The 12,137-nt window shown below is 42.4% G+C and overlaps 1 protein-coding gene and 1 long non-coding RNA gene across 9 annotated transcripts in view; one reads left to right on the forward strand and one right to left on the reverse strand.

The window, feature by feature from the left end:
- ANKRD6 (ankyrin repeat domain 6) overlaps positions 1-12,137 on the reverse strand; it is a 102,028-nt gene that overhangs the window by 5,289 nt on the left and 84,602 nt on the right. For 6 of the 8 annotated variants that reach the window (XM_071741336.1, XM_071741337.1, XM_071741335.1 and 3 more), the window contains 9 exons: positions 11,538-11,636; positions 10,784-10,882; positions 7,006-7,104; positions 5,938-6,036; positions 4,032-4,130; positions 3,707-3,784; positions 2,832-2,936; positions 2,453-2,590; positions 1,911-2,087 (listed from right to left, as the gene is read on the reverse strand). In XM_071741336.1, coding sequence (XP_071597437.1) covers positions 1,911-2,087; positions 2,453-2,590; positions 2,832-2,936; positions 3,707-3,784; positions 4,032-4,130; positions 5,938-6,036; positions 7,006-7,104; positions 10,784-10,882; positions 11,538-11,636 — 993 coding nt within the window. The remainder of the gene's footprint in view (positions 1-1,910; positions 2,088-2,452; positions 2,591-2,831; positions 2,937-3,706; positions 3,785-4,031; positions 4,131-5,937; positions 6,037-7,005; positions 7,105-10,783; positions 10,883-11,537; positions 11,637-12,137) is intronic. The other 2 variants (XM_071741339.1, XM_071741338.1) reach the window with 1 other exon arrangement.
- Positions 4,047-8,600, forward strand: LOC139794985 (uncharacterized). Its single transcript, XR_011725339.1, has 3 exons — positions 4,047-4,155; positions 4,548-4,594; positions 8,230-8,600. It is a non-coding gene; the product is annotated as an uncharacterized lncRNA (long non-coding RNA).

Here is a 12,137-nt window from a genome sequence, read left to right on the forward strand (position 1 = left end):
CTTGGAACGTTATCACAGCCTCCTTGAGTCATTCTTGGGCTCCTCTGTACCATGTACTGTATCTCACCCTCCTGATAACATCTTACAGTAGCTCAACCAACAGCTGTGTCTTGAAGCTGTAATCCTGAATTGTACAAAAAAAAAAAAAAAAAACAAAAAAAAACAAAAAAACAAACCAACAGATTTTGTGGATGTGCGAAGTTTTGTGGGTTTTAACCTAATTTTAACTATTTGGTTTTCTAACCTAATCCAAACAATGTGGGGGTTGGGTTTTATTTTGTTTTTTGAGGGTTTTTTTGGTTGGTTGGTTGGTTTTGGGTTGTTTTTTTTGTATGTTATGTCAAGGTCTCATTGCCTCTCTTGTCTGCTTTCATCCTGCTGACATCCAGCTGACCCTTACCTGTGTTCACACCTGCTGCCTTCAAGTTGCATGACACCATTCCCAAGGCTCCTCTCTAAGGAGAGCTGCACTAACCTCATCTAGATCTCATGGAGGTGGTCTCAAAAGGCTCCTTTAAGCAAGGACAAGTAATCCTCACCAGCTTTCTCAGCAGTCTGCAGGCAGATATTGGCTCCTTCAGCAGCCCGAAGTGGCCACTCTGAATCTGTCTGCAGAAGAGCTTCTCTCTATCCTTTGGCCCTGCAGCACCATTTCACAAATTGAGGGTTATTCCCGTGGCAGGGGAAGGTGGGTGGCTTGTGAAGCACTACAGAAAGCTTTAGAAATACATTCACTTAAGAAATTCTGTTTACTATTCAGGGCCTGAGGCATCAAAGAAGACAGATGAGAGGGAAAAAAAAGGAAAGAGAACTGTCAGGTATTTCAGGAAATGTTATAAGAGAATCTAGCTCTATTAAGATAATCTTTGTGACTAGATTACATTTGTATATAAATCCTGTCTGTTCTCTGCACCTTTCTTCCTGCTCCCCAAGTCTTTCCTACTGTCCCATCCTCCTACCATCAGATCCTAGGGGCAGGGAGATACTCATTTTAACATATGAAAGGTCCTCCCTCCTTCCAGATGTCTGTTATTAGGATAATCCTGTAGTGCCACAGTCTGGAAATTTCCCAAGCTTTACACAGATGTGGAAAGTATGGCCAGTAAGACCTTTGAAGTCTGACTTGAGTGATCTTCATAATGTGATGAATTTCTTCACTACAGCAAAGGAATGAGGATAGCTGGTGGATGGATGTGAGAAGCTAAGAAAATGAAAGGACTGACCTTCCACAGATGCAGGAAGGCTATATTAAGAAAACAAAATAGACATCTACAATGCCTATAGGGTAATGTGCTGACTGTTTTCATGCTTTTTTATAAATGTGTACTGGTAAATACTTGCATAATAGAGTAGGTATTAGTCTGTAAACCGGAATAAATGCACATGAGCTGGTAACTCCGGGTTTATTCGTGAAACAACTTCTGTACAGCTCCTGCCTCCAGTAATCCTTAAATCTCCAAAGACCTATGTTGCAATGAACAGAAAATTGAACCAAAATGTACTAAGCATACTCAAGAACTCAGTTTAGGTAGTAAGCTTCAGTGTTCACACACTACTCTCATTTATTTTCTTGGGAAAAACTCTTTGCATCTCCTGTCGAAAATCTTAAATTTCAAAGTGTATCATAAAAGCTCCAGTTTCATTTCCAATCACTGTTCACACCTTATCTCCAAAAAGGAAATACTCTGTAGATCAAAACTAGCTAACAGACATTTCTAACAAGCACAAAACCAGCTTATTGTTTGCCAGACCTCAGGCCAAAATGCAACTGAACGAGGAAAACAAATCCACAGTGAGGATTTCGTACCCCCGAGAGTGCACCTGAGTGCATTTTCTATCCTCTTGCTAACTGCCCCAGCTCCAAGTGCTGCTCCCTGTGTCTCCCTGCAGCAGGACAGCAGCCACCTCACCTGCATCACCTTCCCATCCTTCCCTCGATAGAGTGTGTAGAGCTGGTAGGCTCGGACCTCGTGGGGAGGGGGTGGTGAGGAGCAGTGATGTTTACTTCTGCGCTTGGGCACGTTTTGCTGGGGCTGAGGGAGGGCCTGCTGATCAGCTGGAGAGATGGGGTCTGACAGTGCTGAAACCTGCACGAAGTAAACAAAACATTTTCCCTGTTTAAAAGCCTCCCGGTAAACTATTCCTGGTGGGAACAGGACAAATCCACTGTGACAATCGCTGCAAAAATCTGATTAAATCACCAATCCAGTTGACCACAACCTTGGTGTCTGTCAGCACAATAACCAGATATCTGGACAAATTTGGTTTGTGTGACTCTCAACAGCAGAATTTACCCACCAGAAATTGGTTTTGTCAGAATGCTACTTCTGCTTCATAAGCAGAGGTGGGGCTGGTGCCCTGACAGCACCTCACCAACATACCGAGCAGGGATACCTGTACTAGTGCTCAACAGCTATTCCTTTTCTCTCTGCTGTTTTAAATCTACAGATACCTTTTCCTTTGGCTTTTTCTTTTTGCTCTTCTTTCCTTTGAGGTCTGGTGAGGTTGACCGGGGTTCATCCTTCAGCTCATTCTTCCTCTGTGGTTGCTGGTCGCTGCTTGGTGTGTCTTCAGCAGCTGAGACACTGCCCTGCTTGAAGCAAAGATAAGGAGTTCAGAACAGTTGCAGAGATGGAGGAAAGGTGCCTTTTATTCAATATTCCAGTTTTAAGCCATTCTGCACCCATGAGCATAGCTTCAAAGCACAACAGACTGCCTCAGACAGCTGCTGTGGTCACGCACAAGTGACAGCTCCAAATAGATTTAGTCCTGATGAGTTTTATTAATGCTCTGTCCCCACAGCAGATGCAGCTGGTAATGCCAGCCTGTACCTTGCTCTGGACCACCTCATCCCGTGGCACCGACTGAGCTCGCCTTTCCTCCTTCAGCCTCTCTCTCTTCTTCCTCAGGCTTCTTCCACGATTAAAGCGTGAGACCTGAAAGCAGGTGACACTGTCACTCAGTGATGTCAGGCTCTGCCCTGCCACAGAAGCCCAGCAATAGTGCAGACCTTGGTCACCTCTATCTAAAAGGCACTGGACAGAGGTGACTGCAGTGCCAGGTGGATAATAATGGGCCAAGCAATGTGGTTGTTCAGAACTGTAAAAAGACACCATCACCGTGCTAAGTCCCTTTGCTGGCCCTGGGAGGGGTGAGAACCTTTTCCTGTGTCCCCAGGCTGGTTGCCAAGCCAAGCCTTTCCCACACAGAGAGGACAAGGAGGAGCAGGACAGGACAGCACCTGGTCTCCCAGAATATAGAACTCTCCCAAGAGCACTCCAGCATTTCACACACAGGAGTTGAGTATAAACAGGATGTGTTGTCCCCATTTCAAAGTTTCTTCCAGTGCAAGCAACTATTTGGGGATGGAATGTATCTGAAGCAGGCAACAGAGGGACACAACTTGGGAGCTTCTGGGTACAGGGCAGCTTTCTAATCTGTACAGGAACAAGTGACTCTGGCTGCTCCATCCTCTGCCAGTCAGGGCCTCTGCCAGCACTTAATGCTAAGGCTTTCTCTGCACACCTTTCTGGGCTTGGGGGCTGAAAGACTCCACGTCAGTAGACCTGAGGCCAGGACACAATGCCAGCAGAAACAGAGACACCTTTCACAGCAGAATGCTAAGGACCAGGGGACATGGCTTCTCAGGGTTAACTGGCCTCAACTCCACATGTATGTGCATGCTGGGGAGAGATCTGTAATGTACCTGTGATGCTTTAGTGAGCAGGAGTGCAACCTCAGGGTTATTGTGCTGTCTGGCAACCTCTAGAGGGGTCTGACCTGCCTGAGAGAAAAAAGAAAATGGCATTTAATTCAAAACATGAACTGCTGGAAATGTGGAATTTCTCCACCCAAGCTTAGTATATGCTCTGTACATGTACTGTTTACAAGAGTCAAGTGACTGACTGCTTCTATTTACTCAGATTGAATTCAACTCCTAACACCCAAATATTTTCTACCAACACTATAAAGAATATTGAAGAAAGTCTGCATTAATGCAAAATACCAAAGAATATCCATGTCCTGCTTACATTGTTGACAACGGATGCATCAGCTCCTGCCTCCAGCAACAGCTTAACCACCTTCCTGTGATTCAGAGCAGCAGCTACATGGAGTGCAGTATCTCCTGCCTGCAAGTTGGAAAGCAGAAAACAAGTGTGTAACACAAGTCCTTGGAGCTCACACCAATGGAATCACATCCTCCTAAAGGATGCTCAGAGGTCAAAAGGCCTACACTTACTGATGTAACAACTATGCTTAAATAAGGCCTGATCAAAAAAAGAAGTTGGGAGCAAGTGGACAGGAGGGGGGCAAGGAACTGCTTCAGCACGAAGACCTCACTTCATCCTGCCTGGCTGTGAGAGATGCAGCTGGGGTACTGATTGTCTGTTGTTTAACTAAACCAAGTGACAGACAACCAGCTTGGAGACAGCCCAGTTCTACTGCCAGCAAAGGGATACAACACCTGGGGGCAAAACCAGTTTACCAGTTTTCCCACCACAACCTTCCTTTTCTTTTTTTTTTTTTTTTTTTCCTTTCCTTTGCAGGCTTGGTGCACAGGTGGTCGTGTATCACATTACTCAAAAATAACCAGGTAAGTTACCACTAGAGCAAGGCAGTTGGTATTCTCTTCAGGAGATTCCTCAAGAAAAACAGTTTTTGGACCAAAGCCAGGAGGCAATCCAGGTCCAGCACTAACACACTGTCTTGCCCTTGTCTCAGTGCAGTGAGGTGGAGACAACTGTGATCAGATTCAGGCCCAGGTAACAGAGCCAGGAGCTGTTCAGGGGAGACCATACACATGTATATAATGCCCTCCTGTCCCCCCTGCATTTTGCCTTCAGAAAATCAGATCTCCTCGAGACTTGTGGAAATGTATTGTTTGTTGCTAACTTGGATGAGATGTATCAATAAATAGAAGCATTGTATCTGCAAATATGGAACAAATTCAGGTAGTGATGGGGAATGAGGGAAAGGGGTGTCTCTCTGGGATGGGTTCATACCAGTTAATCTTAATATTCAGTAGCTTACTTTGTAAGTTAAAAATCTCATTTCCAAATAAAATTACATAGTAAATTTAGCATGCTAAAACTCATTTGGTTTGCTGCAATATCTCATATCTAAGAAATAAGATTAAACGTACAGATCAGAAAACATCTTTATGATCCCCAACTACACATGGAAGATTTCCCAGGAGCATGAGACGATGTGGTAAAGCACCACATAATCTGTTTATTTAGCAGATTTAACACATTTTAATGTACTATTGTACATGAATGTACAAACTAATGTACTTTTACCATCCAGTTAGGCTGTGCTATAGGTACAGCAATCAATTACTTTTTATATACGGATGATTAATCTTAGGTGAGACTGATCATTACTTTGAATTTAAAGCCCAGCTTTTCTTCACTTCTCTGTCCTTTTAATTCCCCCTACTACAAAATAGCAACATAGAAAAGTATTCCAGAAGAACTTGCACCCTTTTTATCATCCGAATGTTTGTGAGTTCTGCTTCACAATGTCTCTGTAATGGCCACAGGATCATGAAATCATAGTTAAAGAGGAAAAGATGGGCCCTCAGAAAATGACTGAGTCTCATGCCCAGCCCCATTCTTCACAGAACTGGTAAGGACCCAAGAGAGCCATCTCCCAACCCTATGCTTTCTACCCCTGTCCCAAACCCTCTTCATACACCGACATACAATTGCAGAACCTCATCAATGGGCAATGCTTTCAAGGAATGATGCAAATGTGATGGCGAAATCATAAACCACTGATATGCCATTTACTTTAAGGCTTTTCTTAAAAGCTCAGGCATTTGGTGCTAACAGTGAAACACACGAGTGAAGCAGGATTACTTGGGTAGGAATCTCTCTTCCCAACAACTGGCTGTACGCAAAGGGTGCAGAGTCGCAATGAGGTTCATGCACTGACCTGGTTCTTTTCATGGACAGAACAGAAAGCACTGAGCAGCACCCTAATGATGGGCAAGTGATTATAACGAGCAGCCACATGCAGACAGGTATCTCCTGCCTGCAAACAGAAACAAAGCTCTGAGCATGTAATCGCAGTAAGAAAGCTTGCACTTGTCGTGATGTTCAGAGATGAAATAATCCTATTGAACCAAAAAGAGCAGTAAATGCCACACACCTCCACTGAACAGCAACACTCTCTTCTCTGTGGTACAAAATCTACAATCACGGGTAGGAAGGTTTAGGAAGAGCTAGGGTCAGGCAAGGTGTGCATATAAATTCTTTAAAACACTGATGGGAAACACCAGAATTATAAAATGCTGGTTTAGTGCACTATAAAAAATTATTTACATTTTCACATGAAATTTGTTCCTCTGACCAGAACCCAAGTGATTTGGAAACCCCAATCAGTGTCACACGTAATGAAGAAAATGGGTGGAGTAGGGGCCAGAGCAGTGTCCCTACGAGGGGTGGCACGTGCACAGATGGGAGCAGAGCCCTGTGGGTTCCCATTTCTGTGTGCCTCTGCCTACCTTGTTATCAAGCAGGGAAAAAAACATTTGGCTTCCTTGTGTAGGCTTTTTTTCTTTGCCTTTGTCATGTCAAATCCATTATAAAATAGGAAGAAAGCTGTCTGAAATTGAAGTCACCTTGAATCTACCTCATTTGGCAGACTGACACACAGTATATATTATCTGTCTCAGTGACTGCTGGTATGAAGACTTTCACTGCTCTGGCATAAAAGCCCATCAAGTTTTCCATCTTTTTTACAGAGAGCACTTTTGCAGAACTGCATGACAAAACCAAAACTCCCTTCTACTCCTTCCATCCCCACTTAAGAGATGGGTACAAGCAGTGTGTTGCACTATCTTAAAACATTCCTATAGACAATGTATGCAATGGGGTTTTTTAAGTGGTTTTTTTCAATAGCATTTATAATAAAATCACATCTTAAAGCATTTCTGAGTTTTTCTACAAGTTAAAATAATATAGCTAAAATAAAACCAAACACATTCTTTTCAAAACTCACATTATTTTTGAGGTCTGCCCGAGATCCTCCAAGTAACAAAACACGAGTACTCTGGGAATGGCTGTTCTGGCAAGCCAGGTGAAGAGGTGTGTTACCTGCCTTAGAGAAACAGAGGAAAATACAAAGGCCATATTTAGAAATTGGATGTAAGTCTTTTAAAAAATAAAATCTCACGGGTCTTCCCACAAGAAGATCCACCCAGGGATAAGAAGCTATCACTGTTATTTTCCTGAAGATATGAGAAGAATGACCCTAGAGAATTAAATACCCTCTCCATCCTGGAAATTATTTATCTGGGATACAGTAAAGGCAGAAGCTGACAGTCTAACAATACCTGCATTGGTCAAGTCTATGTGCAGGAAAAGAACTCTAGAAAGTCTCTGGTTCATTAATATCAAACAGCACTATGAAGTATTTAACTTAAAGAAATTTAATTCTTGTGTTCCAGATTTCCTCCATGCACACACACAGAATGAGACCCTGCCACAGCACAGCATCTCTGACCTCGAGCAAAGCTGGCCATGACTGCTGCAAGGTGTTGGGCAGAAGAGGGTCACAATAATTTCTGTTTCCTTTCTATCACAACACAAACCAGGTCCAAGTCTGTCTGGGCCAGTAGGTGCTCTCGCAGGGCAAGATGCAGATTTTAGGCTACAGGGAAGTTTCAATGTTCAGAGAGCGTAACAGTCTCAAGGTAAGATGAGAGGGCAATAAAAAAAAAAAAAAGATAAGCAGCTCTAACCCCAGAGAATGGCATGCTAATGCTTCTAAAAGAAGCAAACATGTCATTTTTATAGAGAGAAATTAAAAAAGGGTTTGCCTGTGTATTCTCTTTGTAACACTGTGAAAGACTTCATTGGTCTGACAAGTTTTTCCTGGCTGTGTTTGGCTTTTGCTGGTCTGAAAATGTTTCAGGTTTTTTTGCTCTTGGGAGCTAGAAATTACTTCAGTTTAGGTAAAAAGGGTTTCCCATGCTTACTAAGCTGCCTGTTCACCTTGATTGTGTCCTTTAATTTGTCCCCTGTGCTTTCAAGACACAGATCAAAGCTGCAGAGTTTGAATTACAAAAGGCCAACTCTTAGGTGTGGTCTTAGGTCTTCAGTTCCACATCACAGACTCAAGCCTGAATGCAGTTCCTTAGCTGTGGCAGACACAAGCATTTTCTTTCTCATCTAATTGCATTTAAGATTCATTTTTTTCTTTTCTGATTTTATCTCTGAACAGCTTCTGCAATGTCTTTATCATATGCTGGTGGGAAGGCCCTGGTGGGAAGGCAAGAGGTCCTGTGCATTAAGTGATGGGCAGGGACCTCGATGCCGGGAGAAGTCACAAAGGTGGTGCCCTGGGGTCAGGGATCCAGAGCAGGACTGTCTGGCTCACCTCCCATGGGGTGATAAATCTCTCAACAGCTTCTGTGCCTGAAACAGAGTGGATCTGAATTGTACCAATCAAAGGATCTACTGAATCTTTACTGAAATGTACAAACTGATGGAGGATCTAAAAATAAAGGCTCCAGCTGATCTCATGAGATGATCGGTCACAGTAGAAATGTTTTTATGATGCCATCTTGACTGAAAATAAACTGCATCTCCAGAGTGATTGTTGCACAGGTTTGTTGCATTTCACTTAACATTGAATCCATCTTCAATTGCATTGCTCTTTTATATAGAATCATAGAATCATAGAATTGGCTGGGTTGGAAGGGACCTCAGAGATCATCAAGTCCAACCCTTGATCCACTACCGCTGCAGTTACCAGCCCATGGCACTGAGTGCCACATCCAGTCTCTTTTTAAATATCTCCAGGGACAGAGAATCCACTATTTCCCTGGCCAGCCCATTCCAATGCCTGATCACCCTCTCTGTAAAGAAATTTTTTCTAATATCCAACCTAAACCTCCCCCAGCACAACTTAAGACCATGCCCTCTTGTCTTGTGCTCAAGGTGCTGTGAGAAGTGTATCCATACCAGCATTCCCCCAGCAGTTCCAGGAGATATTAACAGGGAGTTAAAGAAAAGACAAGAGTAAAATCCCTCCCATCTTCTGCTGCTCCACAGGGTTTGGTAAATCTAGGAGATAGTAGCTCTCCTATCCAGCCAAAATCACACAATGCCCAGGTGTAAGTCAACAGCTCATAAAGTGCTCCTGTACATGGCACCCAGCCCTAGCTACCAGAAATGCTGTCAGAAAGGTTATGCCTTGTCATCAGTAATGTAAGAAGCTAAGAGACCAGAGAAACCATTTGGGAATTAAGTAGACTTCATTTTTCTTGGAATCAAATGGGGTAAAAGCATATCTGTTTGTGCAAGCATCCACAATCCCTGCATTTTCCAGCAGCTTCTGAGAAAATATCCTGTCGGTTAAAAAAACACCCAAACAGTGCAATTCAAAGGGAGAGGATTGTGTGGGTAAGACATCAAAGACCAGGGCAGGAGGTGCTCATCCCATATTAAAGCCTGTCAGTCACATTTCAGACATCAGCCCTGCTGTGCTATTCTGTGCACATGCTTTCTAAGAGATGTTGTCTGCATTTGACATACATTGAATTCTAAGCTAAATCTTCTCGTACCCTGAGGCATCCAAGAACACAGGATACCCAGACTTGCATCTTAAGCCCACATCTTTGTACAGAAATATACATAGGAAAGTGTATCCAGGGATAGGATTATAATGGTTCACAAGACTGTCTCAAGTCAAGCATGGAAAGTTGTCTGAAGTAATTTTGATACAAATCTCGGTGAATTTTGACAGCAAAAATAATTACAGAAAATCAAAATTGGAAGTTGGAACAATATAAAAGGAGTAGATATAAAATAATATAAAAGATGATTTAAGTAGAGACCACAAAGTGACCATGATTGTACAAACATATGCATTTGTACTGCACATCTACATCCACACATACAGAAACACTACACCCAGGCAACATGCCTTCTTACACAAAATCTTGGACTTTGGCCAGCTGACTCCCTTCTTCTCTTTCATGTTGGAGACACATTTACCAAAAAAATGCTCAGAGAAGCCATAATGTCATGCTAAAGCCCAATGAAGGACATGGTGCCAACCATGAGACCCAACTGACCCACCAGCACAGTGGTCCAACCCCTGACCCAGCTCGCACACCATTATTTCCTAGACCATTCCATAGCTTAGCCAATTGAAGACAAATCTCCCACAGACATTACAATTAGAATGGACTTAAAACCCCTTGCTTTGTCATTCTTTCCTCTAAAGTGCTCTCAAGAGATTCTAAATACAAAAAGGAAGATAATCTGGGGTCATTACAAGATCTTGTTAAGAGCGTAAAGTCACACATTAGGAATAATTTTCTGACAAAAAATGAACTATTTTTTTTCCTTTGTGGCTTACATTCGCTTGGATGCTTAATTTCTGGGGGAAAAAAATTGAATTTTGAATGCCATTTTCCTATTAGTACAATTCATTTTCACTTTAAGTCACACCAATCACAATGAATCTGCTCGGTATAAATTAGAGCACCATGGAGATTTCCACAGGAACTGCAGTGCTTCTCAGCTGTAATTGATGTACCATTCGACATGCTATTGAGTTCCTCCTGCATCAGCTGTCAAAATATGAATTTCCTAATGCCTATGGAGGAACCATCCAAGTGTAATAAATGCAAAAGAAGAAAACTTTTTAAAAATCCCACCTGGAGCTGGTCCCCCACCCACTGAGAAATGCCACGGCCGGAAATCTCCAGTGATGAGAATCAACCACCTTACAGCAGAACTGAAAGCTCCTCCTGCATGGGTCTCACCTTGTTCTTGGCAAGAACATTGGCTCCTGCTTTAACGAGGACTTTGGCAGACTGACTGAATCCATGCCAACAAGCTTCATGTAGAGCAGTGTTCCCATCCTGAAGAGCACACACACAAGAGGAGAAGGTTAATGTGCTGTACCCACACACAGACTGAAGTGATGTTAAGAATGCAGCAGCTGCACACCCCACTTGCTCAGTTAAAAAAGAAAACATTTTCCTTTTCTACTAGATAATTTTCTGTTTGATTTTTATAATAGGTAGGTACACAAAAAATAGTTTCAATGACACCTTATGTACTTCAATCTCTTTCATCTTTATCTTGCATTTCTTCCCACACCTCCTAGAAAGCAGAGAATTGCACTAAAGCTTTTGTTTGGATCTTGGGATTAGTTTTATTGACTCCTAAACTAAACTTTCATCCTGGGATTCTCAGTTTCAGGGATAATCAAGAGAAACTGCAGTTTTGCATACAGCACAATATGGTTGCATGTATCTGTAGTTCCTCTCTTCTCAAGCTGAGACCAGACTTTTAAATCAAAAACTATCAGCCAGATATAAAAAAAAAAAACAAAATACCCAACTAAACCAGTAAGTTATACTAGAGAGAGTACAGTTTATCAGGTCTTTTGGGTGTTTTTTTCCTGATTCAACTGTTCAATCAGTTTCAAAGCATCAGATACTTACTCATGAATATAAACATAACTTTCTCTCTGAGACCTTAATACTACTGGCTTTGCTTTTTGCCTGTTACCTTGTCTTGTCTGTCCAAAGCACAACCCTCTTGAATCAGAGCTGTTATAACATCAGTGTTCCCTACAACAGCAGCCCGGTGCAATGCTGTCTGATCACCCTGCAAAAAGAAGCAAATTTGTAATTGGTACCATTACCACCTCATTTTGACTCAGTGCAACTGCACCACACACCAAAGCTGTATCTTTCACACACTTACTGTTTAAACTCAAGCTGCCCTTGCAAATATTCCCTGCAAACAACTATCATTGACGTTTCCAAGATTAATGAAGTTATTGAAAGTATCAGAGAGTTACAAGCCAGCTGTTTACAGAACTTTTCAAGTCATCACAAGCCCATACACAGCGCTGAAGCATTCTAAAAAACTGGTAGTATTAGAAGGCAGTGAACCTAATATATTTGGCACTAGGTATCTAATAATCAACAGGATCTGTAGGGGACTGAAGGGAGTTACAGGCTTTTGTAATTCATCATAATGATCCTCCAGTACTCACACTGACTGGATGAAGACTCTCCTGTTTGGGTTCTGATTGCTCCATCAGCCCTGCTTAGGATAAGGAGCATGTGATGAAATTGGTCTCTTCAGCACAACTCATGACTT

The sequence above is a fragment of the Heliangelus exortis genome, chromosome 3 (genome assembly GCF_036169615.1).
Source record: "Heliangelus exortis chromosome 3, bHelExo1.hap1, whole genome shotgun sequence".
Taxonomy (NCBI): Eukaryota; Metazoa; Chordata; class Aves; order Apodiformes; family Trochilidae; genus Heliangelus; species Heliangelus exortis.